Source organism: Paramormyrops kingsleyae, chromosome 1, assembly GCF_048594095.1.
Source record: "Paramormyrops kingsleyae isolate MSU_618 chromosome 1, PKINGS_0.4, whole genome shotgun sequence".
NCBI lineage: Eukaryota > Metazoa > Chordata > Actinopteri > Osteoglossiformes > Mormyridae > Paramormyrops > Paramormyrops kingsleyae.
In genome coordinates this window covers 367,126-395,020 of record NC_132797.1, presented here as the reverse complement: position 1 = coordinate 395,020, position 27,895 = coordinate 367,126, and the positions used below count along the sequence as shown (strand labels likewise).

At 47.0% G+C, this 27,895-nt stretch overlaps 1 protein-coding gene across 2 annotated transcripts; it reads left to right on the top strand.

Moving 5' to 3' along the window:
- The first annotated feature begins 388 nt into the window (after positions 1 to 388).
- Positions 389 to 27,320, top strand: LOC111838556 (S-adenosylhomocysteine hydrolase-like protein 1). 2 transcript variants are annotated; one of them, XM_023801649.2, is made up of 17 exons: positions 389 to 1,682; positions 19,543 to 19,651; positions 20,088 to 20,216; positions 21,236 to 21,336; positions 21,413 to 21,515; positions 21,650 to 21,744; positions 21,999 to 22,105; positions 22,232 to 22,348; positions 22,447 to 22,510; positions 22,862 to 22,950; positions 23,123 to 23,193; positions 23,286 to 23,380; positions 23,564 to 23,662; positions 24,453 to 24,521; positions 24,640 to 24,718; positions 25,166 to 25,286; positions 25,704 to 27,320. In XM_023801649.2, the coding sequence occupies exons 1-17, from the start codon at positions 1,245 to 1,247 to the stop codon at positions 25,708 to 25,710; spliced, it is 1,893 nt and encodes a 630-aa protein (XP_023657417.1). In that variant the 5' UTR covers positions 389 to 1,244; the 3' UTR covers positions 25,711 to 27,320. The 2 variants fall into 2 exon arrangements, with proteins under 2 accessions (XP_023657417.1, XP_023657415.1); XM_023801647.2 differs by having other exon boundaries at positions 20,073 to 20,216.
- The last annotated feature ends 575 nt before the right edge of the window (positions 27,321 to 27,895 follow it).

Genomic DNA, 27,895 nt, shown 5'->3' with positions numbered 1-27,895 from the left:
AAAAGTTACATTCATTCACTGTATGAAGTTTACATTTTGCTTATCTATGCAGCGCCAGGTTACTATGAGGTAAAAAGGATAATTGATCTCTAGGTCTACTGAATGCGCCAAGGAGTAAAAATGTGGACACTACTTTTCCATGATTTCATAATTTCATGCATGACCAAAAGGCATGCTCTCATTTCCTGTTCATTTTTTTAAAAAAGCCTTTGTGAAGTTCTGGGGTTTCATAAATTATTTTATTAAAGCTGTGTTTTGGGAGAAGGTGGGGAAAAGTAATGTTTTAATGTCCAGAAATGTCTTAATTTACGTCTTTGCTCAGTATTTTTCAAACCAATTAGCGTAACTGCATAGGCGCCTGGGGTTATTGTACTCATGTTTTAATGTCTTCCACTGAGTGGCAGTATAACATTACTACCGAAGGCAGCGTCGGACCGTAGCTGTCTGAGGATTCAGGTGCATTATATGTACGCATACATAACTCAGTCGTTGTATAGAAATCCTTTTGCTAATAGAGGTTTCTTAGTTTCAGTTTAGTTACAAGACGTTTAGATGAACCTGCAGCACGCAGGGCTGCCTCAAGGTCCCGTAGCCAAAAGCCATACATTAACGACCGGTAACATCAAAGAAGTCCAAATAAATGCAGAATTGAAACAAAAGTTGGATTATTTTGCTATCGCCCTTCTCTCAATGATTAACAATGTAATTTGGGGTTGCGTATAGAATATTTTTCAGTTGTGGGTGAACTATATAACATATTACAGCTCAAGTTAACCATGCATCATTCGTTAAAGCTTGATAAAGCACCGTTAACGGATTAAAATGTAATTTAAAATCAGAATAATCGAAATATGCTTAATCTGACAATTTGTGCAGAATTAGATTAGGTTGAAGTTTGGCAGTGAATTGGATATGTAGTCGAATTAGAAGCGGCACTTCGTAAGTCTGCTAGTCACGTACAGCAGGTGATAGTACCTCCCCAACTGCGAAGGTAAACGGCGATGAGCTGTGTACGTCAGTGGCTCAACAAACTGCATTTACCAGAATTCCCTAGAACAAATATTTGGCGGGCGGGGGTGTGAGGGAACTGAATTTTTATCTGTATAAATACCCGATTGTATATACATATAACTTGCATTGATTCCACGTACATCCTAGTGAATTATTATGCAATGTAAAATGGCGCATAGTTGACAGAGTTGTAGAATGTACCATGTGTCATAGCTGTAGCTCACGTTTATAATATGGACTACATCTACCACAATCCTTTGCCTCTGCGTCATCCTTCACAACTGTGTTCTGTATTCGTTCATACGTTTGTGTTGGGGGGAAAAGGACTTCGAGTAACTACAGCGATGTCAGTCCAGGTTGTATCAGCGAAAATGGCCGAGGCGGACCTGCAAGCCAGTTCCAGCAAAGAGCTCAAAGCTGTACCTCCGGGAATGCCCAAGTCGGAGGAGAAAAAGGTGCTTAAAAACGAGCCTAAGGCTGCAGCTGCTACCTCACCGGTGGGTCCGTCGACGGAGGTTATAGCGAAAGGGGACCCCAGCCATTCTCCGACCCCCAGTCCAGACCTCCCGAAGATGCAGGCATCGGCGATGAGGCGAACGGACGGACGACAAAACGGAGAGTCCCTCCTGAACAGCGACGGCACCGTAGCCGAAGCTCCTAAGACGAAGAAGGTAATGCCGCTCAAACGGCGCCAGCCTGCCCCGGTTATTACTGTTATGTTGCTGGCTCCCTGCACGTCAGGTTATTACGTGACCTGCGGGCAAAAAAAATACATTATAATCCACACTATAACTCAGTATATACATGTACACTTCGGATTTTTTCCCGGCTCTTGAGAGCAATCCAGTTGAGCAGATGGCGATCAATATGTGGTGCGATAAGCTGTTACTACAAGCTGGCTAGGGGAGTGATGTTCCCGGGGACCGCAGTGCGCCGCCCGGCCGATGCTCTCCGGCAATCGCGCGCTGTTTCTGCCTTCGCATCGCTATGTCCCATTTTAAGTCACTTCGTCAGGCAGTCATTACCAACGTTAATGCTCTAAATATTTAGTCAGATCCAGCTGTCCACCAACCCCCAGCCCATATACCGTGCAACCTGTTATCTGTTAGTGATTTTCCAACACCTGAACCCGTAATTGCATGCAAACTGTGGCAACTACTCTGATTTATGCAGAGGTTATTATGTGCATCTTAACTACGTTTGACGATGACCTTTTCCACTGCCATCTGAGGCCAAGGAAAAAGTGCAAATGCAGATGAAGACGTCTTTGGGCCTTATCTTTCAGGTCTGTTTTCACAGAGGAGTTGTAGCGTTTCACTCAGACCAAGTGACATTTTGATTGGAGAATATAACTTAAAAGCATATTTACTTAGCAGATCCGTTTCTTGATCCTGCAAAGAGAAAAAATGTGCAAGAAATCTGTGCAAAGAACAATTACAGTAGCTGGAGTTATCTTCTCCACTATAGAAATATTTCTTAGAACCTTGGATCCCACTGCTCATCTCAAGTTTCTCATTAAACATAAACCCATAGATGTTAAGCCCAGGTAGTTTTGACGTGTGAAATTCCAGTGAAATGTAAATGAAGATGGGATGCCCAGCAGATTTCATATTTGTCTGCATAATTATGGTTTGTTCTCTAATTATGTTTTATGTATCACAAGTTCAGTAGATCATGATGGAAATGTGTGTTACAAATGAACGCCGGTATGCAAGTACTATAAGGCATTGTAAAAATGTCCTACAAATTGGCCGTTACATTTCATCAGTGTGCATGACAGATATCCTGAGTGTTGTCAATGCAAGATAAGACACGATGAGTCTGACTACATCATCCATCACATACTGAGGGATATGTTGGTGAATAGGGGAAACCTCACTAGGCTTAATCTACCTCCAGGAGTTCTTGTGTGCGTCAGTATTCTATCTAGCTAGTCTCGCCTTCCTGTCAAGCATGAACGTTTTTGTGATTACAACTAGGTGCATAAGGAGCACTGAGCTGCTTATGTGAGCTTTTATCTGGGAGGACTCGCAGAATTCTGACTCCAGTATCTCTGAAGAGAATTGACTGTCCTTCTTATGGCTGACGACCCAGGCTGCTGCGTGAATGTTATCATCATGGTTCGCCACAGCTCTGATAGGCCAGTAGGAAGCCATTTATAAGATCAAAGCTCAAGGTCACCTTTCACAATAAGAGCAGTTTTCTCGATGGGATGTTTTTCTTGGAATACTTAGACTTTGCCTGGACCTTACAGGTGCGACAGTTAACGAATGGCATCTCCAGTTAAAACATCAGGACTGAATACGCATCAAACAGGATCCCAGTGCTGTCCATTCACTTCATGTGAGCAGTGACGTGTATTGAAAGCATCAGATCACAACCGTGAGGAAGAAACTCTGTGTAATTGCATAAAGTTAATTGAAAATTCATCATTATTATTATTCCTTTATCTCCAATACATGGAATTATACATCATCTCATTTATTAACTATCCTAAGATGTGCATTTTATCTGAAGAGTTGTGTGTGTGTGTGTGTGTGTGTGTGTGTGTGTGTCTCTGTATCTATCTCTCTGTTTCTGTTTTTTGTGTGTGTGGGTTTGTGTGAGTGTCTGTGTGTGGGTTTGTGTGTGTGGGTCTGTTTGTGTGTGTGTCTGTGTAGGTTTATATGTGTCTGTGGGTTTGTATGTGTCTGTGTGGGTTTTTATGTGTGTGTGTGTGTGTGGGTTTTTATGTGTGTGTGTGTGTGTGGGTTTTTATGTGTGTGTGTGGGTTTTTATGTGTGTGTGTGTGTCTGTGTGGGTTTTTATGTGTGTGTGTGTGTCTGTGTGGGTTTTTATGTGTGTGTGTGTCTGTGTGGGTTTTTATGTGTGTGTGTGTGTCTGTGTGGGTTTTTATGTGTGTGTGTGTGTCTGTGTGGGTTTTTATGTGTGTGTGTGTGTGTCTGTGTGGGTTTTTATGTGTGTGTGTGTGTCTGTGTGGGTTTTTATGTGTGTGTGTGTGTCTGTGTGGGTTTTTATGTGTGTCTGTGTGGGTTTTTATGTGGGTTTTTGTCTGTGTGTGGGTTTTTATGTGGGTTTTTGTCTGTGTGTGTGTGTTTGTGTGGGTTTTTGTCTGTGTGTGTGTGTTTGTGTGGGTTTTTGTGTGTGTGTGTGTGTGTGTGTGTCTGTGTGTGTGTGTCTGTGTGGGTTTTTATGTGTGTGTGTGTCTGTGTGGGTTTTTATGTGTGTGTGTGTGTGTGTGGGTTTTTATGTGGGTTTTTATGTGTGTGTGTGTGTGTCTTTATGTGGGTTTTTATGTGTGTGTGTGTGTGTGTCTGTGTGGGTTTTTATGTGTGTGTGTGTGTGTGTCTGTGTGTCTGTGTGGGTTTTTATGTGTGTGTGTGTCTGTGTGGGTTTTTGTGTGTGTGTGTCTGTGTGGGTTTTTGTGTGTGTGTGTCTGTGTGGGTTTTTGTGTGTGTGTGTGTGTCTGTGTGGGTTTTTGTGTGTGTGTGTGTGTCTGTGTGGGTTTTTGTGTGTGTCTGTGTGGGTTTTTGTGTGTGTGTGTGTGTCTGTGTGGGTTTTTGTGTGTGTGTGTGTGTGTGTGTGTGTGTGTGGGTTTTTGTGTGTGTGTGCGCCTGTGTGTGGGTTTGTATGTGTGTGTGTGTGCGCCTGTGTGTGGGTTTTTATGTGTGTGTGTGTGGGTTTGTATGTGTGTGTGTGTGTGTGGGTTTGTATGTGTGTGTGTGTGTGCGCCTGTGTGTGGGTTTGTATGTATGTGTCCGTGTTTGTCCAGCATTTCCCCTAATCGTAACCCCACCTCCTATCCTGTATTTCTTACACTCATCGTGACGCTTCACTGGATAGGCATTTTGTGGAGGATGGATGGATGATATATATATTTAAGATAAACATGACCGTGTTTCTACCAACTAAGTTAGCTAATGGGTTGAGATGAAAGCCTGTTTTGAATCCTGTACAGCTTTAAATCTCCAGTCGCAAACCCCTGCAGAGGGAATCGGCCTGCTCACTGCACACAGCAGCTGGTCCTCCGAGGCCTTCCTCAGTGCTTACCCTTCTGACAGGGCAGTGTAAATTGGCCTTGCCGGAATAGTGGTTGCTGAACTTGGGGCAGGATTCACTTGCGCGTTACCCTGGCAGGCGATCGCAGATGGTGCTGAGTTAATGGTGCAGTCGCACCCGGCTACTGGAGGACATCATCACAACGTTTAAAGTTGTGCAGCCCTCTGTGTCACAAACAGCCGTCCCCTGATGGTGTCCCTCTGTGTCGCTGAGCACCTGTCCCTTGATGATGTCCCTCTGTGTCGCTGAGCGCCTGTCCCCTCACCGTGTCCCTCTGTGTCGCTGAGCGCCTGTCCCCTCACCGTGTCCCTCTGTGTCGCTGACCCGCTGTCCCCTGACGATGTCCCTCTGTGTCGCTGAGCGCCTGTCCCCTGACGATGTCCCTCTGTGTCGCTGAGCGCCTGTCCCCTGACAATGTCCCTCTGTGTCGCTGACCCGCTGTCCCCTGACGATGTCCCTCTGTGTCGCTGACGTTGTGGGGGTATGTATGTTTTTTGTTATTATCAGCAAACTGTCAGTCTGACGTTTCAAATTGCCTGCCAGTCCAATGCCATCCTTAGAATCGGAATCACAGCAACGTGTCACCTGTCATTCTGTCCCCAAGTGAAGCTCCACCTCCCAGTCTGAAAGGCACTGGAACATTTGCGATCTGAATGAAGGCCTTTGATCTTTGACCCCCAGCTTAGTGGTATAGCCTTCGGTCTGGCCTGTTATTACACGTTCTTATTGCTCAGGAACAGCGTTAGCTTGTTCTTCAGTCATTATGAGTGAGCGTCTGTCTGTGTCTCTGTCTGTGTGTGCGTGCTTTAGTGCTGGGTGGTATACCAGTTCATCAGTTTAAATTTTCCTGTACAGTTTGAATTTCTCAGGTATTGCCATACTATACCATAGCTGAAACAACAACTGTAATACTTCAGTAGGCAGCAGATTATATGATACTGCTCGCTGTTAGAACTGCCATGGATGGATATGCAGAGTGTACTGGAAGGACCCCTGTTAACTCTGCGTATCCTTCTTTCTGACAGTTATAACTTTATAACACAACAATTCTCCGTATATAACTGATCAGAATTATAGTATTTAAGCTACTGCTTCAGTCTGTGCCTGAAAATTTGAATTACGTGTAATATACCAAGGTCTGCAATTAAATGCATATCAGTAAAGCAAAATCCCTAGTATCATCGATTTTTATCGTGGTAATAATGACAGTTATAATCAATAAAATGTTATCAACCTTAAAATACGTTAATACTTGACGATGTCCCTCTGTGTCACTGAGCCGCTGTCCCCTGAAGGTGAAGGTGGGGCAGCGTGTGGCTCAGTGGGCTAAGCCTGTGTGCCTGTAATCAGAAGGTCGCTGGTTCAAACCCAGCCTCAGCGCGTCTGTGGGTCCTTGAGCAAGCAGTAGCTTAACCCCCAGCTCCCTGGGCGTTGCTATGGGTGGCTGCCCTTCACAGACAGCTTACTCTACAAAGATGGAGAGCAAGTTGAGAGAGGTGTAGGGACAATTTCCCCACGGAGATTAATAAATTATTATTATATAATAATGATAATAATCTAATAAAACTAATAAAATGACCATTTTAAGCTCAATGTTAACTTTTTATAATTATTAATAAAAACAAACCTTTTTAATGGTGAACTGGAGGGGTGGCCGACTGTGATGTATCATAAAACCGGCAGAATCTTTAAAAATTCAATGATACAAATGTTTGGTCACTAGCGTGGGTGTGTGTGTGTGTGCGCGTGGGTGTGTGTGCGTGCGTGTGTGTGCGCGTGTGTGTGTGTGTGCCCTTATGCCAGTTTCCTGGCAACGTGGCATCTGTCTGAGCCTCTTTGCGCATTCGTTGGTCACTGCATCCCTGGGGGGGTGGGGGGGCTGGGTTTACCTGACACGCTGCAATCACTTCATCTTTCAAGTCCGCACTGAAAATGTCTTCATTTGGAGAGGGGGCTCAGTAAATGAGTTGCATAATTCATACCTCTCTCTCCTGCTGAATGAACTTTATCTCCCTCTCAGAAGAACCCAGAGTCTGTTCACAATCTCTATAACAAAGAGCCATTAACAGGTTTTATTAGGCTCAAAGGATGCATGGAAGTTTTTTTTGCTGCTTTTATCTGGCGGTGAGGTGATTTATAGCGGGGGGGGGGGGTGGCTGTAGAGCAAAACGACAGGAAATCAGGACAGATGCCTAACCTGGGGAAGAGGGTCTCTTCACGACAGACAGTGACCCGTCTGTTATGTGACCATGACGTCCGTTACCTGACTGATGCAGGCCCGTGTGCCCCCTCCTCAACAGCAGTCCCCACATTCAGTGTGCTGTTTCCCCTTGGATTGGGGCCTAAAGCTCGCGGTCAGATCCAGTCCTGGTTCTCAGCCCTCCCAGGTGTTCATGCTGGGGGTGATGATGCCGCGGGCTGATAGCGTCTGTCTCTTCGTCTGCCTCTGTCTGTCTCTTCGTCTGTCTGTCTGTCTGTCTGTCTGTGGAATTTTCCTTTCGGTTGGGGGAGGCCCATATGATTATACTCTTAAACTCCTCAAATTGCAATGGGCCCCAGTAAAATGGGTTTAAAATAAGATGTAGTCTGCCTTTTGTGTTCACAGTAATTATACCCCTTGTTAAAAGTAAAGCGAAAAAACACTGTTTACAGAACATCACTGCCACAGACTGACATTATGGCTGGAGTCACCTTGGATTGTCTCGTTCTGAAAGGAGCGCTTTAAGCCACAGGTTTGTTTGGGAGGGTGGAGGCTGCTGTCTTTCTCCGGGGGGGTGCCTGTCTGTGTGCGGTCTGTAGCGTTTCCCTCAGTGTAGTGACTGTTCACTCACTTCAGGCGCCAGCTTTCTGCCTCACCAGTGTTTTGGGAAATGGCACATTTCCCGGGTGAAAATGCAAGCTGGAAACAGGAGGTCAGGGGACAGATACGTCTTGTGAAGGCCCCGGATCTGGGCAGCCCTCGACGGCGCCGAGCCTCCTCCATCTGGTAGCCTGATCCCGTTTTAGCCCTTAGAATCTCGGGATAATTAAACTGATAGCACCCCTCGCTTACACAAATTATTCAGTCCTCAGCAACATCCACCAGGCATTCACCCTAAGCGGGACTCCCTGGCAGTGCCTGTTCAGAGCGAGCTGGGCCGTCTGTCCCAGCCCCAGAATGTAGAGGGGAGTAATTAGCATGGAGATAGATGGTGAGAGGGAGAGGGTAGGTAAGTGCTGCAGTGAGAAGCTGGCCGGGGAGTTTAGTTTCACGTTCTGCCCGACAGCTCTCCGTCCGTGAGACGCAGCGTTGGAGGATTTAAACTTTATCTGAATCATCTCGCTGGAGGCCTAAAATAAACCTGCCCTGAGCCCTACCTTCCCGCCGTCCCAGCATGGTGATCCGGGGCTGCTCCTATCATTCCTACATGTCATTACTGTGGAGACCTGAGGGGACACAGCCAGCTTTCAGCCAACCTGCTCATTCCCCACCAGGGGGCGCAGCACCAGCCAGACCCCTTCCTGTACGTTTAGTAGCTGATGCTCCCTGCTTGAGCACAGGGCAGCCTGATATGCCATAATCCCCTTCTGCATCTGCAGAATATGCAGCACATTTAGTTTTAAAAATTACTTGATTAAAGTCGTTATTTGCATAAGGGCAGATTTATTAAAAACCCAGGATCCCTAACCCTGTGCACATTGATAATTACACCTAGAGCACCTTGAACCGGTGTGGCTTCCTCACATGGCCCTGAGTGTCACCATCCTAATGCAGCAATTAAACAGTTAATTAACCCTCCCAATGGGGAATGACGGTAATGGTGCCGAGTGACGATCATGGTGCCGAGTGATGGTCATGGTGCTGAAGAGTGAAGTGGAACAGGGAAACGATTTGGGAACCACTGGAAAAGAGACAGTTGCACACAGTACAAAGATGTACCCATTTTACATAGGAGGGTAAATCTTCACGCTGGGCTACTCCTGTTGTGAGGATGTATGTGTCCTTCGTCATAAATCTGCAACTAGTGAATATAAATAGTGCAGCTTTTGACGCCACTTGCGGGCAGCTACATGAGAAGACGTTCAATGTTCAAGGACCTGCAGCATCTCACTTCTGCTCAGAGGTGTTGGGTATCTTTGCTCTTTGGGCGCTGACTCCAGGTCCCTCACTTGGCTGAAACCAGGCGCAAAATGGCCTGTGTTCCCTTCTTGGAGGGTTCTGCCTTTAAGGGGGCCTGTTTTCCCTTGATGGAGGGTTCTGCCTTTAAGGGGGCCTGTTTTCCCTTGATGGAGGGTTCTGCCTTTAAGGGGGCCTGTGTTCCCTTCTTGGAGGGTTCTGCCTTTAAGGGGGCCTGTGTTCCCTTGATGGAGGGTTCTGCCTTTAAGAGGGCCTGTGTTCCCTTGATGGAGGGTTCTGCCTTTAAGGGGGCCTGTGTTCCCTTCTTGGAGGGTTCTGCCTTTAAGGGGGCCTGTGTTCCCTTCTTGGAGGGTTCTGCCTTTAAGGGGGCCTGTGTTCCCTTCTTGGAGGGTTCTGCCTTTAAGGGGGCCTGTGTTCCCTTCTTGGAGGGTTCTGCCTTTAAGGGGGCCTGTGTTCCCTTCTTGGAGGGTTCTGCCTTTAAGGGGGCCTGTGTTCCCTTCTTGGAGGGTTCTGCCTTTAAGGGGGCCTGTGTTCCCTTCTTGGAGGGTTCTGCCTTTAAGGGGGCCTGTGTTCCCTTCTTGGAGGGTTCTGCCTTTAAGGGGGCCTGTTTTCCCTTCTTGGAGGGTTCTGCCTTTAAGGGGGCCTGTTTTCCCTTCTTGGAGGGTTCTGCCTTTAAGGGGGCCTGTTTTTTTCCTTCTTGGAGGGTTCTGCCTTAAAGGCGGTGTACTTTTCCTTATCGGAGAGTTGTGGTCAATCCTCAAGAGGCGGGTGGACAAACAAAAACCCACAAATTCTGACAAACTCCAAGCATTAATTATGCAAGAATGGGCTGCCATCAGTCAGGATTTGGCCCAGAAGTTGATTGACAGCATGCCAGAGCAAATTGCAGAGGTCTTGAAAAAGAAGGGCCAACACTGCAAATATTGATTATTTGCATAAGCTTAATGTAATTGTCAATAAAAGCCTTTGACACTTGTGAAATGCTTGTAATTGTACTTCAGTATCCCACAGAAACATCTGACAAAAAGATCTACAAACATTAAAGCAGCAAACTATGTGAAAACCAATAATTATGTCATTCTCATAACTTTTGGCTGTGACTGTAGGATTTATTTAGTCAAGTCAAACTTTGACATTTCAAATGATGTAGGCATACAATGAAACAAAGTAGTTTTTTTTTTTTTTTATCTGAGTCTTTAAAAACAGCTTTAAACATAAGACAACATAGACACAAGACTATAATGAATAACTAAAAAAATATGCCGTACAAATTAGCGCATATTTATTTGCTTTTGGACTTTGAAACCTGATGATAATGAGGCATGAGGTCTCACTCTTTCTGCCTCCATGGCCATCCTGCTTGGATCATTGGTGGGCATGTATGGTTCCTGGCCGTCCTGCTTGGATCATTGGTGGGCATGTATGGTTCCTGGCCGTCCTGCTTGGATCATTGGTGGGCATGTATGGTTCCTGGTCATCCTGCTTGGATCGACGGTGGGAGCGTGGGGTCCCTGGTCGTCCTGCTTGGATCGACGGTGGGAGCGTGGGGTCCCTGGTCGTCCTGCTTGGATCGACGGTGGGAGCGTGGGGTCCCTGGTCGTCCTGCTTGGATCGACGGTGGGAGCGTGGGGTCCCTGGTCGTCCTGCTTGGATCGACGGTGGGAGCGTGGGGTCCCTGGTCGTCCTGCTTGGATCGACGGTGGGAGCGTGGGGTCCCTGGTCGTCCTGCTTGGATCGACGGTGGGAGCGTGGGGTCCCTGGTCGTCCTGCTTGGATCGACGGTGGGAGCGTGGGGTCCCTGGTCGTCCTGCTTGGATCGACGGTGGGAGCGTGGGGTCCCTGGTCGTCCTGCTTGGATCGACGGTGGGAGCGTGGGGTCCCTGGTCGTTCTGCTTGGATCGACGGTGGGAGCGTGGGGTCCCTGGTCGTCCTGCTTGGATCGACGGTGGGAGCGTGGGGTCCCTGGTCGTCCTGCTTGGATCGACGGTGGGAGCGTGGGGTCCCTGGTCGTCCTGCTTGGATCGATGGTGGGAGCGTGGGGTCCCTGGTCGTCCTGCTTGGATCGACGGTGGGAGCGTGGGGTCCCTGGTCGTCCTGCTTGGATCGACGGTGGGAGCGTGGGGTCCCTGGTCGTCCTGCTTGGATCGACGGTGGGAGCGTGGGGTCCCTGGTCGTCCTGCTTGGATCGACGGTGGGAGCGTGGGGTCCCTGGTCGTTCTGCTTGGATCGACGGTGGGAGCGTGGGGTCCCTGGTCGTCCTGCTTGGATCGACGGTGGGAGCGTGGGGTCCCTGGTCGTCCTGCTTGGATCGACGGTGGGAGCGTGGGGTCCCTGGTCGTCCTGCTTGGATCGATGGTGGGAGCGTGGGGTCCCTGGTCGTCCTGCTTGGATCGACGGTGGGAGCGTGGGGTCCCTGGTCGTCCTGCTTGGATCGACGGTGGGTGCTACATCTGCCTCTTTATCTTGTAGGCAATACAGAGCAGTCATTAGCTCTAACTGACCTTGAATCGCTGGGTGGGGTAGAGCTGAAAGGTCCACACTGAGCATTCTCTTTACTGGGGATGTGCCCAATCAAGTGTGTATGACCCATATTCCAGTTCTGAAATCACACTGCCACCTGTTGTTTGTAGCCTGCCATTGCAGACTGGAGCACTTTTTACTACTGATGGACCACGTTTAAATGAGTGGGGGGGACACCTTCTGACCATCCTGTTCACACGTTTGACGTCAGATCTGAGTCTAGCTTTGTCATGGCTCATAGCATCAAGTTCTCTTTCATTATTGATGGCTGGCTATCTGCATGCATAATGCACACAGCCATCTTCACCTCAGTCTGCTGAGCAGAGACAGGAAGCACTTCGGAACAAGCAGCTCATGGAGCATCGCTTGTCTTCTGCCTTCCTGACAGTGGGACATTCCATCCATGTTGTGCGGGTGGCACATGGGATGTACCATTCCATGGTGAAGTAGATACTCTGGGTCATATTTATTGTTATTTTTCCACGAGTACTGTACCTTGAACAGGAAGTAACAACTTAAAGTCCCCAGTCCTTACCCTGCATCTCAAGCAGCAGGTCTCCTGCATGCCACCTGCATGTTATTTGGCGTTAAACAGCGGTTATGTAGCAAGTGTGGATTTACCTGATTTGCTTTAAAAATGACCCAGCCGGTCGTGGTGGTACAGTACCAGTTGAAAGTTAGGACACACATATCAATAGAAAAGTTTTTGTACTATTCTCTATATTTTAGAATAATTATAAAGACATTAAATCTATAAAATAACATATGTGTTATGCACTGACCAAAATAGTATGAAAGCAGTTCATTTGTTGGGGAGGGGGTGGGCAGCTCTGTGGGTTGGGATGTTGGGACTTTTGTAGATGTTTTAGTACCACCTCTATGATAAGGGTACTGGTGCTGAAGATGTCGTAGTACCACCTCTATGATAAGGGTACTGGTGCTGAAGATGTCGTAGTACCACCTCTATGATAAGGGTACTGGTGCTGAAGATGTCGTAGTACCACCTCTATGATGAGGGTACTGGTGCTGAAGATGTCGTAGTACCACCTCTATGATAAGGGTACTGGTGCTGAAGATGTCGTAGTACCACCTCTATGATGAGGGTACTGGTGCTGAAGATGTCGTAGTACCACCTCTATGATGAGGGTACTTGTGCTTTAAAAATTGGTCATTTAAAAATACATTTTCTCTCCTCTTTGGAACAGGGTACCGTTATAATAATGTAAAATGCATCTTCTTACCTTTTCAGCCACCAGCTGCCTCTGATGCAGCTAATTGAATATTTCTGAAGGTGATGGGTGGGACACTAATGCCTTACAGGGAGAGGTTACTGGATGTCATGCGTGAGCTAAACTATCTCCTCTGCCGGCTACCATCTGACATTACCCGCTGGAGCTTCTCTGTGATTGGCCCCGAAGCCATCGAGCTGTCACTTTCCGACACGAGCACAGTGCGTCAGGAGCGGGACTCAAGGAGCTGAACAGCAGGGTCCCACGTCTTTTGCTCACATAATTTGCACCGTTGTCTTCCTCATCCCTCTGATGGGGCAGATTACCCGCACGTTCACAGTCAGTATGTTCCATAAGTGGTCACCTTGGCCTTAGCGGCTCCATGTGCTGGAAGTATGCAGTTTCCTTCATTTGAACCCAGCGCTTCTTGCTTTTCAAACTGTAAAAATAAATTTATCGATGCCTTTCCTGGTTTGACTGCATCAGAGAGCTTGATATTAAATGTTGCGACAACGTTACAAATTAGCCAACTTGATTGTGTGGGAGATGATTTAGATGCCATCTAAAGACGTTTGCCTCCAGTACAGATCATGTGCGCCATGGTCCCTGTTATTTTTATGATCACCTTAGGGGGGCGCTCCGAGCATTAGTTAGGGTTTATTCCTCCAGAGTCACTGTGAATTGCACTGTTTATTTCTGGTATTCGATTTAATGGATAGAGTTGATCTCCATCTTGTAACTGTAGAGTCATGCTGTGTGCTAATTGAGTGCAGAGGGTAATGCACCAGTGAGAACAGCATAATATTTAAGGAACTGTTAACAATTGTGACATTATATATAGGGATGGGCCGGTCCACATTTTTTCAGTTCCGTTCCGATTCCGATACACAACTGCTGATACTGATACAGATTCCGATACAAGAGCACTTTATACTTTGTTATACTTTATATATTAATTTTTTCAAGCTAGTAAATACAGAGGGAAAAATGTATGACAAAAAATATTTAATTAGGCTACTACTAGAGGTGGGCGATAAATCGATTTTATTGACTTCAATTGTATGAGATTAAAACTAGAAACTGTGAACTGGATGGAGTTAAATAACAAAACTGTTGAAGAGGCATGGGAATTTTTTAAAAGCACATTATTGCAAGTGCATGAGGACTTTATACCTGTTTCCAGGAAGAATAAATCTAGGAAATTGCAACCTAGGTGGTTTACTAGGGAAATAAAGTATAAAGTAAGGAGGAAAAGGGCTTTGTTCCAGAAATGGAAAATAATTGATGCTGACAGAATAAAGCAAGAGTATCTAAATCTACAGGCTGAAGTAAAAAATGACATTAGACGAGCTAAAAGGAATGTCGAAAGGAAGATCGCATTGGAGGCTAAGGACGACGTTAAAAGTTTCTTCCAGTATTTTAACTCTAAAAGAGCTCTAAAAGCTGAAATTACTAATCTGCAGGATAGTAAGGGTCTTATAATTGAAAACGACATTGATATAATAAATGAGTTCAATGATAGTTTTGCACGAGTATTCACTGTTGAGGACACTAGTAACTTACCAGTGCTTATTACTAATCCAACATCGTCTATAACTAATATATATATATATATATATATATATATATATATATATATATATATAACTGAAGCTGATGTTTTGCAAAGCCTAGCTAAGCTCAAAATAAATAAATCACAGGGCCCTGATGGCATCTTACCTATAGTGTTAAAAGAGATGAGGGATATTATTTGCCTACCCTTAACTTTACTGTTTCAAAAATCCTTATCTGAAGGTGTGGTACCTTCTGATTGGAAGCATGCCAACATAACGCCCATTTTCAAAAAAGGGGATAGAAGTAATTTGTCAAACTATAGGCCAATCAGTCTAACTTGTATAACTGGTAAAGTTATGGAGGTTATAATCAAAGAGAAAATGGTAGATTATAACATTTTGAGGGATAGCCAGCATGGATTTAGGAGAGGTAGATCCTGTTTAACAAATCTGTTAGACTTTTTTGAGGAAGCTACTCAGGAAGTTGATGATAAGAAGGCCTATGATGTCATCTACTTAGATTTCCAAAAGGCTTTTGATGTTGTCCCCCACAAGAGGCTCTCACTTAAACTCAAAGCGACAGGTATTTTAGGAACTGTAGCGACCTGGATTGATAACTGGTTAACGGATAGGAAGCAGCGAGTAGTTATAAGAGGCTCAATGTCACAGTGGGCCTGCGTTCATAGTGGGGTACCGCAGGGTTCAATTTTAGGACCACTATTGTTCCTAATTTACATAAATGATATAGACACCAATATATACAGTAAACTGGTGAAATTTGCAGATGACACCAAGGTGGGTGGTGTAGCAGATACTGAACTAGCGGCTTAGCAGCTACAGCGGGATCTTAATTTAATTAGTGACTGGGCCGACACCTGGCAGATGAAATTTAACATAGACAAATGTAAGGTACTCCATGTAGGGAGCAGAAATATAAAGTACAGGTATTTTATGGGACCTACTGAAATAAAGGTAGCTGATTATGAGAAAGACCTTGGTGTGTATGTTGATGCTTCCATGTCTCATTCTCGCCAGTGCGGGGAAGCAATAAAAAAGGCCAATAGGATGTTGGGGTATATCTCCAGGTGTGTGGAGTTTAAGTCAAGGGAGGTAATGCTAAGATTATACAATTCCTTGGTGAGACCTCACCTAGAATATTGTGTGCAGGTTTGGTCACCATATCTTAAAAAGGACATTGCGGCCTTAGAAAAGGTGCAGCGTAGGGCCACAAGAATGATTCCTGGTCTTAGAGGAATGTCATACGAGGAGAGGTTAGTTGAGCTAAATCTGTTCAGCCTCAAGCAAAGGAGACTGAGGGGGGACATGATCCAGGTCTATAAGATTCTAACAGGTTTGGATGCTGTTCAACCGAATAGTTACTTCAGCATTAGTTCAAATACAAGAACTCGTGGCCATAGGTGGAAATTAGCGGGAGAACATTTCATAAGAACATAAGAAATTTACAAACGAGAGGAGGCCATTCGGCCCATCAAGCTCGTTTGGGGAGAACTTAACTAATAGCTCAGAGTTGTTAAAATCTTATCTAGCTCTGATTTAAAGGAACCCAAGGATTCAGCTTGCACTACGTTATCAGGAAGACTATTCCATACTCTGACTACACGCTGTGTAAAGAAGTGCTTCCTCAAATTTGTTTTAAAATGTTCTCCTGCTAATTTCCACTTATGGCCACGAGTTCTAGTATTTAGACTGATATTGAAATAGTCATTTGGCTGAACAGCATCCAGACCCGGATTTAAGGAAGCACTTCTTTACACAGTGTGTAGTCAGAGTATGGAATAGTCTTCCTGATAACGTAGTGCAAGCTGAATCCTTGGGTTCCTTTAAATCAGAGCTAGATAAGATTTTAACAACTCTGAGCTATTACGTTCTTCCCAAGCGAGCTCGATGGGCCGAATGGCCTCCTCTCGTTTGTATAGTTCTTATGTTCTTATGATTAATTCGAATTTACAGTTCAGGATGATGTGTTTTTATGAAAATCGATTTTATTACTCATTTTACACGCGAGCGCCAAAAGCAGAACTAATGTGACGCACCGTTCTTCACGGGTAAATTAGCGCGGCGCACCCAAACATTCTAGCGCAGGGGTGGCCAATCTTAAGCGCGAAGGACCGGTGTGTATGCGGGTTTTCGCTGCAACTCCCTAATTAGATTACTAATTAGAGGACTGATTGGCTGAAGAGTCCTCACACCTGGGTTTGAACAGCTGACCTACAGGTTATCCCAAAAACCTGCATACACACCGGCCCTTTGCGGATACGATTGGCCACCCCTGCTCTAGCGGATTCAGAAACAACATGGCAATGGTTCGGTTTTGCACCATCGGACACAGACCAAACACGTCCTCGTTGCAAAGTCTGTTGCAACCAAAGGAAGCAGCAAGACAAATTTATTCCAGCACCTAAAGCAGAAGCACGCAGCGGAGTTGGAGAAGTGCAGCTCCCAGCGAAATGAAAATACCTGCAGCACCAGCACAACATCCAAAGTTAAGCAAGCAACCATCCCTGACACGTTTTCGAACTGTGTGCCGTATAAGAATCGGGCACGGTGGAAGGCGATATCAAACACTGTCACGATGTATATTGCAAAAGACATGGTGCCCATACATACTGTGGAAAAGCCGGGATTCATTAACATGCTAAAAGTTTTTACAAGTTTCTAAAAGTGTTTACAATGGCGTGGTCTGCCATCTCACTTACATTCATCTTTTTTGGCTTGTCAGATTGCACTTTAACTCTAACGTAAAAAAATAAAGTTAAAACTTGTTTTGAACCATTTATTTGTCATCTGTAGTTTGATTTTGAGTAGGGGAGGGGAAAATAGATTAAAATTGAAAATCAGATTTATTGTGAAAAAAATCGGAGATTTTATTTCTAGGATATATCGCCCAGCTCTAGCTACTACAAACGTACATAACGTACTGTACCACCTCGTTTGTATGTCTTGTTTTAACCGTTTCTGAGGCATTTGCAGTTCAATATGAAATATACACAAGTGACGAAAGCTTAAAATTTTAATACAATTTTTCTCCCATTGGCGTCAGCTCAGTTACACTGTGTTTCGATGGCAGCCCCTCTTGTATCACAAGCTGCAACGAGTTTGCAAGACAGTCCAAGTTAGCGACTCCCAATTTATCCATTACTTTTTTTGTCTGACACAGTTGCATGCGCTTTAAGTGGGATTGTCCATTAAACGCTATTCCCACCTCTCAAAACTTTATTTTACAAAGATTGCAAATCGCTGTGCTACTGGTTTCTGTTAAAAGCGTAAAATAGTCCCAGATCCTCACGTCTTGCGCTCCTCGTACTGCGAAGGGTATGCGCATGACGTCACAGCAGGCGGAAGTCACTGTACTCACACCCACTGAGTAGCAAAAAAGACTGAGGGGCAGCAACACATGTAAAATGGCAAAGAGCTGTCGTGCGATTGATTGTACAAATAAATTTAACACAAAATAGGAGCTATCTTTTTAGAGATTGCCAAAAACTAAATAAGTAAGTATAGGACATGGATCGGTCACGCATGGCCAATACCCGATTCGTCAAATAGGTCTGGATCGGCGCCAATACTGAATATCGGATCGGTGCATCTCTAATTACAGATATAGGACAGGACAGGTTGAATTGAGCTACACTAAAAAATGTTTTTATTGACAGAGGGTTACAGAGAGAATCCCTCTGGATAGCTGTTTCACACAAAGCCATTAACCAGGGATGGCTGATAGGGCAAAATATTTTATCATGATCATTGTTTCATATCAAGCAATATGAATAATTATTGTGGTATAATCCAAGTCATTATTTCTTTACTTCAATGCTTCACTTTTACAGTTTTGAGTTTTTCTGATTATGATGTCCAAATTGGTTTACCATTAGTTATGGAGCCTGCGACGGGTATACTGACAAATTACATCAACAAGAGACTCATACCTCGATGGAATTTGTATTAAAAAAAATAGTACCTTATCACTTTCAATTATGCTTGAAAACAAGACTGTTTAGTCTGTATCACGATACTCATGATATTCAAATCAAAGACCAGAATGTTAATTTAACAATATTACTGCTGTCTCGCCTAGCCCTGTGGTTAAACATGTAACATAATATACTGTTACGGCTACTATAATGAAGCCCTTTGTGGGAGAGCCCCCTAGTGGACTTCCATTGTATTGATCTGCAGGCCTTGGAAGCAGAAAGCCCAGGCTTACTTCCATGTTCTGCCATCCTGTCTGAATCGGGTATGTGCGCCTTCGCTAGCCCAGGCTGCCGTCACGGCCCCCCTCATGGCCTGGCCAGCGTCAGCGGTGAAGGGGACGATGTACAATGGACAGTGGTTGGCTGGGGGGAGGGCACAGTGGGGGGAGGCGTAGCCAGTACAGACACACACACCCCCCCCCCAGGGATATAAATCACATGGTGCTGCCATCGTCTGGGAGACTAGTCTTCTTGATACAGGAAGGATAAGGGAGCCCCCATGGTAAAGGTGAGTGGGGCGATTTTCTCTCTGTGCCTGTGACCAGAAGATCACGGATTCAAATCCCATGTTTGGCAGAGTATCCACTTCTCCATTGTGTCCTTGAACAAGATCCTTAACACCCTGAAAAATGCTGCAGGGTTACTGGATAGACAGCTGATCCTGTGCTTGGGCCCCAAGTGTCGCTCTCACCTGTGTGTATGTGTCTTTAAAGAAAAGAGCACGATGAGACATGTGAAAACTAACACATTCCAGTGTCCCTCTACTCACACGTGTACACATGGCAGATAAAGCATGATGTAGTCTCATTTAAACTGACCCACCCAAAGCAGTGACAGCGGGACATTGATGGTTTCTTGAGGAGCTCAGCATCCCTGGAAGACGGCCATTGGGGATGATGCCGTTCCTGCGTGGTATTTGGGGCAGTGAGTCACTCATGGAAAGCAGATCGCACTGGGGCTCGGGTCGAGCCAAGTCTCAAACTGGGACTTTATTTTGGCCCCTGCATTGCCAACATCAGCAACCCCATTAATGCCTCTCTCTCTGAATCCCCCCATTGCAGATCCAGTTTGCCGACCAGAAACAGGAGTTCAACAAGAGGCCCACGAAAATTGGGCGACGCTCACTGTCCCGGTCCATCTCACAGTCCTCCACAGATAGCTACAGCTCAGGTAATGGAGATGCACACCCTGGACAGCATCAGCAGCAGGATGTGATCCGCTCCCGTAGCCGCTTTGCCCGAGACCCCGGTCTGTGTCGATATAGTTCCGGTACTGACACACGCACCCAGCAACCATGACAGACCATGTAGCGTGCCCGCGTCCCCAGTCTCATTCTGGTACTGACACACACGCACCCAGGACAACATCAGCAACAAGCCGTGATCCGCTCTCTGTCACTGTGCCCGAGTCCCTGCTCTGTGCCGAGCTTCTCGTTCTGGTACTGACACACACACCCGGGACAGCATCAGCAGCAAGCCGTGATCCGCTCTCATAGCCGCTGTTCCCGACTCCCTGGTCTATGCCGAGCTTCTCGCCCCCGCCGTTCTGGTACTGATACGGGTGTGGCGACTTCTCGGCGCTCATCCTGCAGCTGCCTCCTACACAGACAGCTCTGACGATGAGACGTCCCCACGGGACAAGCAGCAGAAGAACTCCAAGGGGAGCGCAGACTTCTGCATCAAGAATATCAAACAGGCCGACTTCGGGCGCCGGGAGATCGAGATTGCAGAGCAAGGTGAGTGGCATGGAGCTTCAGGATGGGGGGGCGGGGGCAGTGCAGGTGCAGAAGGTACATGTACATTTAGCTTGCCGTCCACAGCCCGCGAGGGCCGTATGTTGACTTGCAGACAGATGTGGGCTCAGATCTGTCCACACTTCCTGCCACTTCCTGTGACAGAGAGTCGCGCTGCTTGCTCTCCCACTGCATTCCGGTCTAATCGGGCTGGGCCGTGTGCTGAGTGCAGTGCTGCTCTCCCACTGCATTCCGGTCTAATCGGGCTGGGCCGTGTGCTGAGTGCAGTGCTACTCTCCCAATATCTCTGAACATCAGTTCCCAAGCGATTAGAGTCAGTGGTGGGCCCTGGGGCAACAATGGACCATCCTCCCCCCCCATTTCCAAGGTCACACCTAGGGCTTGCCCCCCCCTTTCCAAAGTCACACCTAGGGCCTGCCCCCCCCCAAAGTCACACCTAGGGCCTGCCCCCCCTTTCCAAAGTCACACCTAGGGCCTGCCCCCCCTTTCCAAAGTCACACCTAGGGCCTGCCCCCCCTTTCCAAAGTCACACCTAGGGCCTGCCCCCCCCCAAAGTCACACCTAGGGCCTGCCCCCCCTTTCCAAAGTCACACCTAGGGCCTGCCCCCCCCCAAAGTCACACCTAGGGCTTGCCCCCCCCTTTCCAAAGTCACACCTAGGGCCTGCCCCCCCCCAAAGTCACACCTAGGGCCTGCCCCCCCCCCAAAGTCACACCTAGGGCCTGCCCCTCCCCCCCCCCAACAGGCCTGGCTGCAGGGCGGGACCCCAGTCTCCCCAGTCTGTGTGGGGTCACATCGTCCTTACTGTCCATCATAGGGGTCTGTGTGAATCTCACTTTGCCCGAGACCCTCAGAGGCACCCTCAACGTCACTGGGGGGGGCGTCAACCAGTCCACCTGTGATTAAAGTCATGCGTAAGAGTGTATTAAGAGCACAGAGTGTGTGTGTGTGTGTGTGCGTGTGTGTACACTAAGGGTCCCTGTGTGTTTCTGCTCCCCACAGAGATGCCAGCTCTAACGGCTCTTCGCAAGAGAGCCCAGGGTGAAAAGCCTCTGGCAGGAGCCAAGGTGGTGGGCTGTACCCACATCACCGCCCAGACTGCTGTGAGTATGCCCATATTCGCACACACACACACACGGGTCAGAGAGGAGGAGCCTAAACAAGCCCCACGCCCCACAGGTGCTGATGGAGACTCTCTCGGCTCTGGGAGCTCAGTGCCGCTGGGCTGCCTGCAACATCTACTCTACCCAGAATGAGGTAGCTGCTGCTCTGGCTGAGGCGGGTGAGTGTCTTCCATGCCCGCCCCCACCCTGCTCATGACCACACCCCCTTCCATGGACCCCACACAGTCAGTGTAACTGCAGATGAGCCCTGCTTATCAGTGTGACGTACATTGCATGCTGTCCCTCTGCTCAGGGATCTCAGTGTTCGCATGGAAGGGCGAGTCGGAGGACGACTTCTGGTGGTGCATCGATCGCTGTGTCAACCTGGAGGGCTGGCAGCCCAACATGGTGGGTCCCTCTCCCACACCGATTCTGCAGGCTTTCTTCATGAGCCTCGGCCTTGCCCCTTAACACAAACACAGCACAGGGGGTTGTGGTGAAGGAAGGCAAATTGCAGTTTGCAGATATACTATCAGGGATGTGTATTGATGTTCCTCACCTCGCACAGCACAGTGTGTGAGAAGCCCTGACTTCCAGTCCAGTTTGCTACTTATCGAGAGTTTCTGAATCGGTGTCTCTCAGTAGTCTCTCTGTTTTGGCAGATCCTGGATGACGGAGGCGACTTGACCCACTGGATCTACAAGAAGTACCCCAACATGTTTAAGAAAATAAAGGGAATCGTGGAAGAGAGTGTCACTGGGGTTCACAGGTATGGACAGTACCGAGCAGCCTTTTCTTGACAGGGGGCGATTTGAGTTCAGTCCTTCATCCAGCTTCACAGTAGCCCCCCTCCCCCCACACACTACACCACCTTCCTATGCTCCTCTTTTCTCAGGCTGTACCAGCTGTCTAAGGCCGGCAAATTGTGTGTTCCTGCTATGAACGTCAACGACTCCGTGACCAAGCAGAAATTTGATAACCTGTACTGCTGCCGTGAGTCCATCCTGGACGGGTAGGTGGAGCGACGAGGGTGTTAGTGAGACAAGAGCGATTTGGGGGGGGGGCTGGACATGCCTGATTCAGTGACCCTGCTTGCCTGCGCCCCCACAGGCTGAAGCGGACCACAGATGTGATGTTTGGGGGGAAACAGGTGTTGGTGTGTGGATACGGAGAGGTGATGTTCCGGCTATCACACTGCAGCCTAGTTAGTTTGTTAGCCTTAGGGTGAAGTAACCAACTAACTTAGAAATTCTGCTGGCACCAGTGTGAATTTTCTTGTACCGTAACGTTGGTAATCTACTAAACTGTATATTTTTAGGTCACCAGTTTTTAACATTATTCATCAGGCATCTTTCTCATTTTTCTCCCATTGTCACAATATTTTGTTTAGATTTTGTATCAGTCAGTTGGTAATTTAATCTTAGATGCCACCAGCTGAAAGTCATGGATGCTGGTCATAGCAGGAAGTAGCAGTTGGCCAATCACAGGCCCTGCTGCCAACCACGCGTGTTCTATGTGGCCGCAGGTCGGCAAGGGCTGCACGGCTGCTCTGAAAGCCATGGGTGCCGTCGTGTACGTGACCGAGATCGACCCCATCTGTGCTCTGCAAGCCTGGTATGTGCGGCCGGCTTTCCGGGAAGATTATCTCACCATTATGATGGATGGTTGGTAAACAAAGGGCTAGAGCAAGGGGGTGGAGTTTGATCGTCAGGTGTTGGGTGGGTTAAGTGCTTTAGCGAGAGGTAACCAGGGTAGTTAAACCTGTGTGTGCCTGGCCCTCCTTCAGCATGGATGGCTTCCGACTGGTGAAGCTGAATGAGGTCATCAGACAAGTGGACATTGTCATCACCTGCACAGGTAGTTCTCTAGGGTATGGCAGGTCCTCCCATCACGGGGGCCATGTGGCCTACTCACGCAGCTCACCACACGTTCTCCACCTCTCTCTTCAGGCAATAAGAACGTGGTGGTCCGGGAATACCTGGATCGCATGAAGAGTGGCTGTATCGTGTGTAACATGGGCCACTCCAATACGGAGATTGACGTGGTACGTAGGCCGCAATCTGCAGAGTAACACCCACAGGCCCCTCCCCCTCAGGTCCCTCCTCTTCAGGTTCCTCCCCCATATACCCCCCACCTCCATCAGACTCCACCCCCATATGCCCCTCCCCCACCCAATATGATTGACAGATTCCCCCCCCCCCCCCCCCCCCCATGTCCCGCTTCCCAGGCCAGCCTGCGCACGCCCGAGCTCACCTGGGAGCGTGTGAGGTCACAGGTGGACCATGTCATCTGGCCCGACGGCAAAAGGATTGTACTGCTAGCTGAGGTGAGAATTCAGCCCTGGCTCATACCTGTCAAGTTTTGGATTTGAAAATAAGGGAAATTTTCCGGCTCCCACCGCGAGCCACCCCACCCCCCCAACCAAGCTCCAGTATCCCTTACATTCTAAGACAGGTGTACAAGAAATCTAAAATAACCACTTCTCATTTACATTTTATTTTCATTACACATTTTCTTTTAATTTCTCATGTTCACTCATGTGGTTCTCTGGCATTCACTATAATGACTTATTATACAGATTTGTTGCAGACTTTGTATCCTTGTTGAAGTCGTTACAGAAGGTGAAAGTAACGTTGTTTTTGGCACACAGCATTGCCATTTTAACCTCCACATTTATGACCTGGTTAATGTTGTAAATGACCTGCAGGCTACTGCAGGTGGCAGTTCTCGTGAGGCTACTGGCAGTTCGGTTTGGAGAGGCAAAGGAATTTTTTTGAAATGATGATATAATACGGGAGATTTACGGGAAAATACTAATACGGGAGGACGGCGGGAAAGAGGGGTAAAATACGGTAGTTTCCCGGCCAAAATGGGAGACTTGACAGCTATGGTCTGGCTCCAGGTGAGCTGGAGGAGAGGCTGAGTGGCAGCACACTGCATGCTGAGGAAAGTTCCCGGCAGTCTGCATTGTAGAGGGCAGTCTGTTTTATAAGGATGGTCTCGGTTTAATGTGGAAAAGCAAGAAGACAGATTTAAGTCAATTTTCTGTGTGTGTGTGTGTGTGTGCGTGTGCGCGCATGCACCTATGGCCTGTGTGTGTGTGTCTGTGTCCACAGGGCCGTCTTCTGAACCTAAGCTGCTCCACAGTGCCCACATTCGTGCTGTCCATCACTGCTACCACTCAGGTAAGCTGGAGAGGGTTTCTTTGAAGGGTATGAGGTCAGCCTTTTGATTCCCTTATGCTCTGCTGAATCGGTGACCGAAATGAAGGTTTCCAATGACTCACTGCTCTGTGTCACAAAGGCTCTGGCGCTGATTGAGCTCTTTAACGCTCCTGAGGGACGCTACAAACAGGATGTCTATCTGCTGCCCAAGAAAATGGGTAAGGGCCTCATGCTATTAACCTTTACTCAGAGCAAACTTTTTGGCCCTCCTGCCTTCTGGTGGTTGCTTTTACTGCACTCTGTTTATGGCTCCCCATGCAAATTTAGTCACATTCTGTATTTTTTCATGAAATGATTATGGTTTTCTTTTTTGTTAAGGAAACCAATTCCCCAAAATTGTGGCTATTCTTTTCATGTATGGTAATAAAACTGATTACCGGAGTGTCTGTCTACCTCAGTGACTCTCACTCAAAGGTTCTTTCACTGGGAAGTTCTTGAGCTTTTACTGAGTTTAACCCAGGTCACACTTTCAGTCAAACTGTGTTCAGGGTATCAGCAGAAGACCCAGAGTGCTCAGCATCATGACACAGCACACAGCTGGCGCCGGTCACTGACCATCCGCATCTCAGCTTTCCAGCTACAGTCAGTCGCTCCTTCCCTTTCAGATGAGTATGTGGCCAGTCTTCACCTTCCTGCGTTCGACGCCCACTTGACCGAGCTGAGTGACGAGCAAGCGAAGTACCTGGGGTTAAACAAAAACGGCCCCTTCAAGCCAAACTACTACAGGTATGGGGCCCCACTCCACTACATCGGTGTTTCTCAACCCAGTCCTTGGGGACCCCCAGTCCACATTTTTGCTCACTCCCTGGTCTCAGCCAATCAAGAACACCGAATGCAGATCTGCTGGGAGCTGGAACGTGGACTGTCTAGGGGGGGGTCCCCAGGGACGGGGTTGAGAACCACTGCACTGCATGACGAGTCGTCATGCTGCTAATTTAAAGCGTTACTGGAATATCACTCTAATGCTCCTTCTGCTCTAAGGATGACGTAACTGAGATGTTTAGTGCTTTTGTTTTTTTGTACCTTGCCTGTATGACTAAGTCAGAAAGAAAATACATACTGTATAATACAGTAACAACATTATACACCCTCCACAAAAAATGAATAAATAAAGGCTTGAGCTGCCGTTCTTTCCACTGGCAGGTATTAAACCTGAGGGCACCGGGGGGGACACTGAAGAAGCCCTGGACATGTGGAGGGCCCCCCCACACTCAGCTGACTTGTCTCGCCCCCCCCCCCCCCCCCCCCCTCTGGAGATTTCACATCTTTAGGGCACTGTACAGTTGGCGAGCTCTTCCTGCTGCTGGGACCCCCCTGTCCTCCACCCACGCCCCCCCCCTCTCTTGTCCCTGTTCATCCTGTGCAGGCCCTTCGCAAATTTGGCCTTAAATTCAAAAATCCAGAAAACAGTTATGATGCATCTTTTTCAGGCTGATTGTCTTCATTTTTTTGTTCATTTGTTTTGTTTCTATCTTCCCACCTTGGTCACTGGAGTTTATACATGGTGCCAGGCCGAGGGTGGCTGGGTTCGCATATTTATTTATTTTTAAGAGATATCTGTTTTTAAAGCTCCTCTCCTCGTCTGGACAGATGTAGTATGTTATTGAGTTTGCGGACTGGACCCCTGGTGTCCTTATCACACGGACACTGCAAAGACAGCTTCTCTGCTCAGTGCTGCCGAAGCTGCTCATGTTTCATTCATTATTGTTCTGTTCTCTGACGCTCTAAAGTTTCCCTTCCTCTGAATTTTTCGTGATGCCTGTGATTCAGGTAGACAGATTTATCCGTAAGAGCCCGTGCTGTAATGTTATTTTAATTTAGCATATTTAAATAGCTAATGATACAACAACATGAAGTGTACAGAAACATTTTGTAAAGAAATGTAAGACTCTATTTTCCTCCATTGTTATTTCTTTGTTATGAATATGTTCTCATAAGAAAAAGTAATTACTCTTAAGTGTAAATTTCACTTGTAGAATTCAGTGTGCTGAAGTCATCATTTCAACGATAAAATGAAAAATCATGGGGGGGGATTTACTTCTGGTAAGATGGACTCTGTTTAAGAATTTTGTTTGTGAACTGTTTAGACATCATGTAAATGTTGAATTTATGTTTGCTGTGTCTGGAAAATTTGGCCATTCCGGATGATTTTGGTTAAATTCTTTTGGACAAAGGAAACTGCCTGAAAATGTTTCATCCTAATAACATTCCCATGATGTGTCTTATTGGCTCGTTGGCCTCTTTCAATCTCACGTTTTTCCAGACATTCCCATACTAGTCCCTAAGTTTCCCTTGTTCACCTCTGTAATTGCACTTTTATGTTTTTGTGCCCATTCTGTGCGTCAGTGGGTTATATAATTGAAAAGTGATTAGGCACAAATTAAGACATTTTGTCCAGTTCATGTACTCCCACCCGCAGCATTTTTATTATTATTTTACAATAATTTTTAATCGCAGAATTTATGTTTCCGGTTATTCTTGGTATGACTACTTGTACACCAGACCTGCGCGCCCACATGCGATCCTTACGTGTGATGCACGATGTATACGCTGCGTTGTCCTTTAGCGCCATCGTGTGGGAGAGGTTAACAGCAGCACCTCTAACGCAAAGTGGATCTGAAATTCACTCCGAAAACGACCGGTTAAATTTTTAGTTTTAAAGTTGTACAGGTTTAAAAGGTTTGAAATATTTCAAGTGATTATAGGTAATGAGCAATAAAGATTCTGTAATCTAAAAATAAAGAAATAGACTGTGAATAATCTATGGCTTATGTTTCGTTTTTTTTAGCTGTTTTTATTCGGCGTATTTTCACCCCCTTGGCGGATTTTCTAACTACCCATGGGCATTGCAAAGGAATGGTATTGCAACCGGGGACGGATTACGGACCGGGCCAGCGGGGCCGCTGCTCAGGGGCCCTTGGGGTGCAGGGGGCCCATGGGGCCCCTAGCCCAAAACAATTTGCAACGCTTATCAACAATGTATTTTTGTTCGTCTATTTTAGAGGGCCTACATTCTTTGATCCTCTGCCTACAAGGGCCCCTGACCCTATAGGGCCTCTGATGGAAACATGGAGGGAGGGCGTTTGGCTGCCAAGGGCCCTTGAATTGTGGTGGTGGTGGTGGGATGGGGTGGGGGCCCTCGCGAACGTTTTGCCCAGGGGCCCACACAACCCATAATCTGTCCCTGATTGCAACCCCCCCCCCCCCCCACACACACACACACGTTTTGGTGTGACATCGCATTTTACGTTAAAACTTGAAATAATTGACATACTATTGATGTAAAGGAAATGAGGAAATGCATGAAGTTAATTATGATTTGGTCCTTTTTCGAA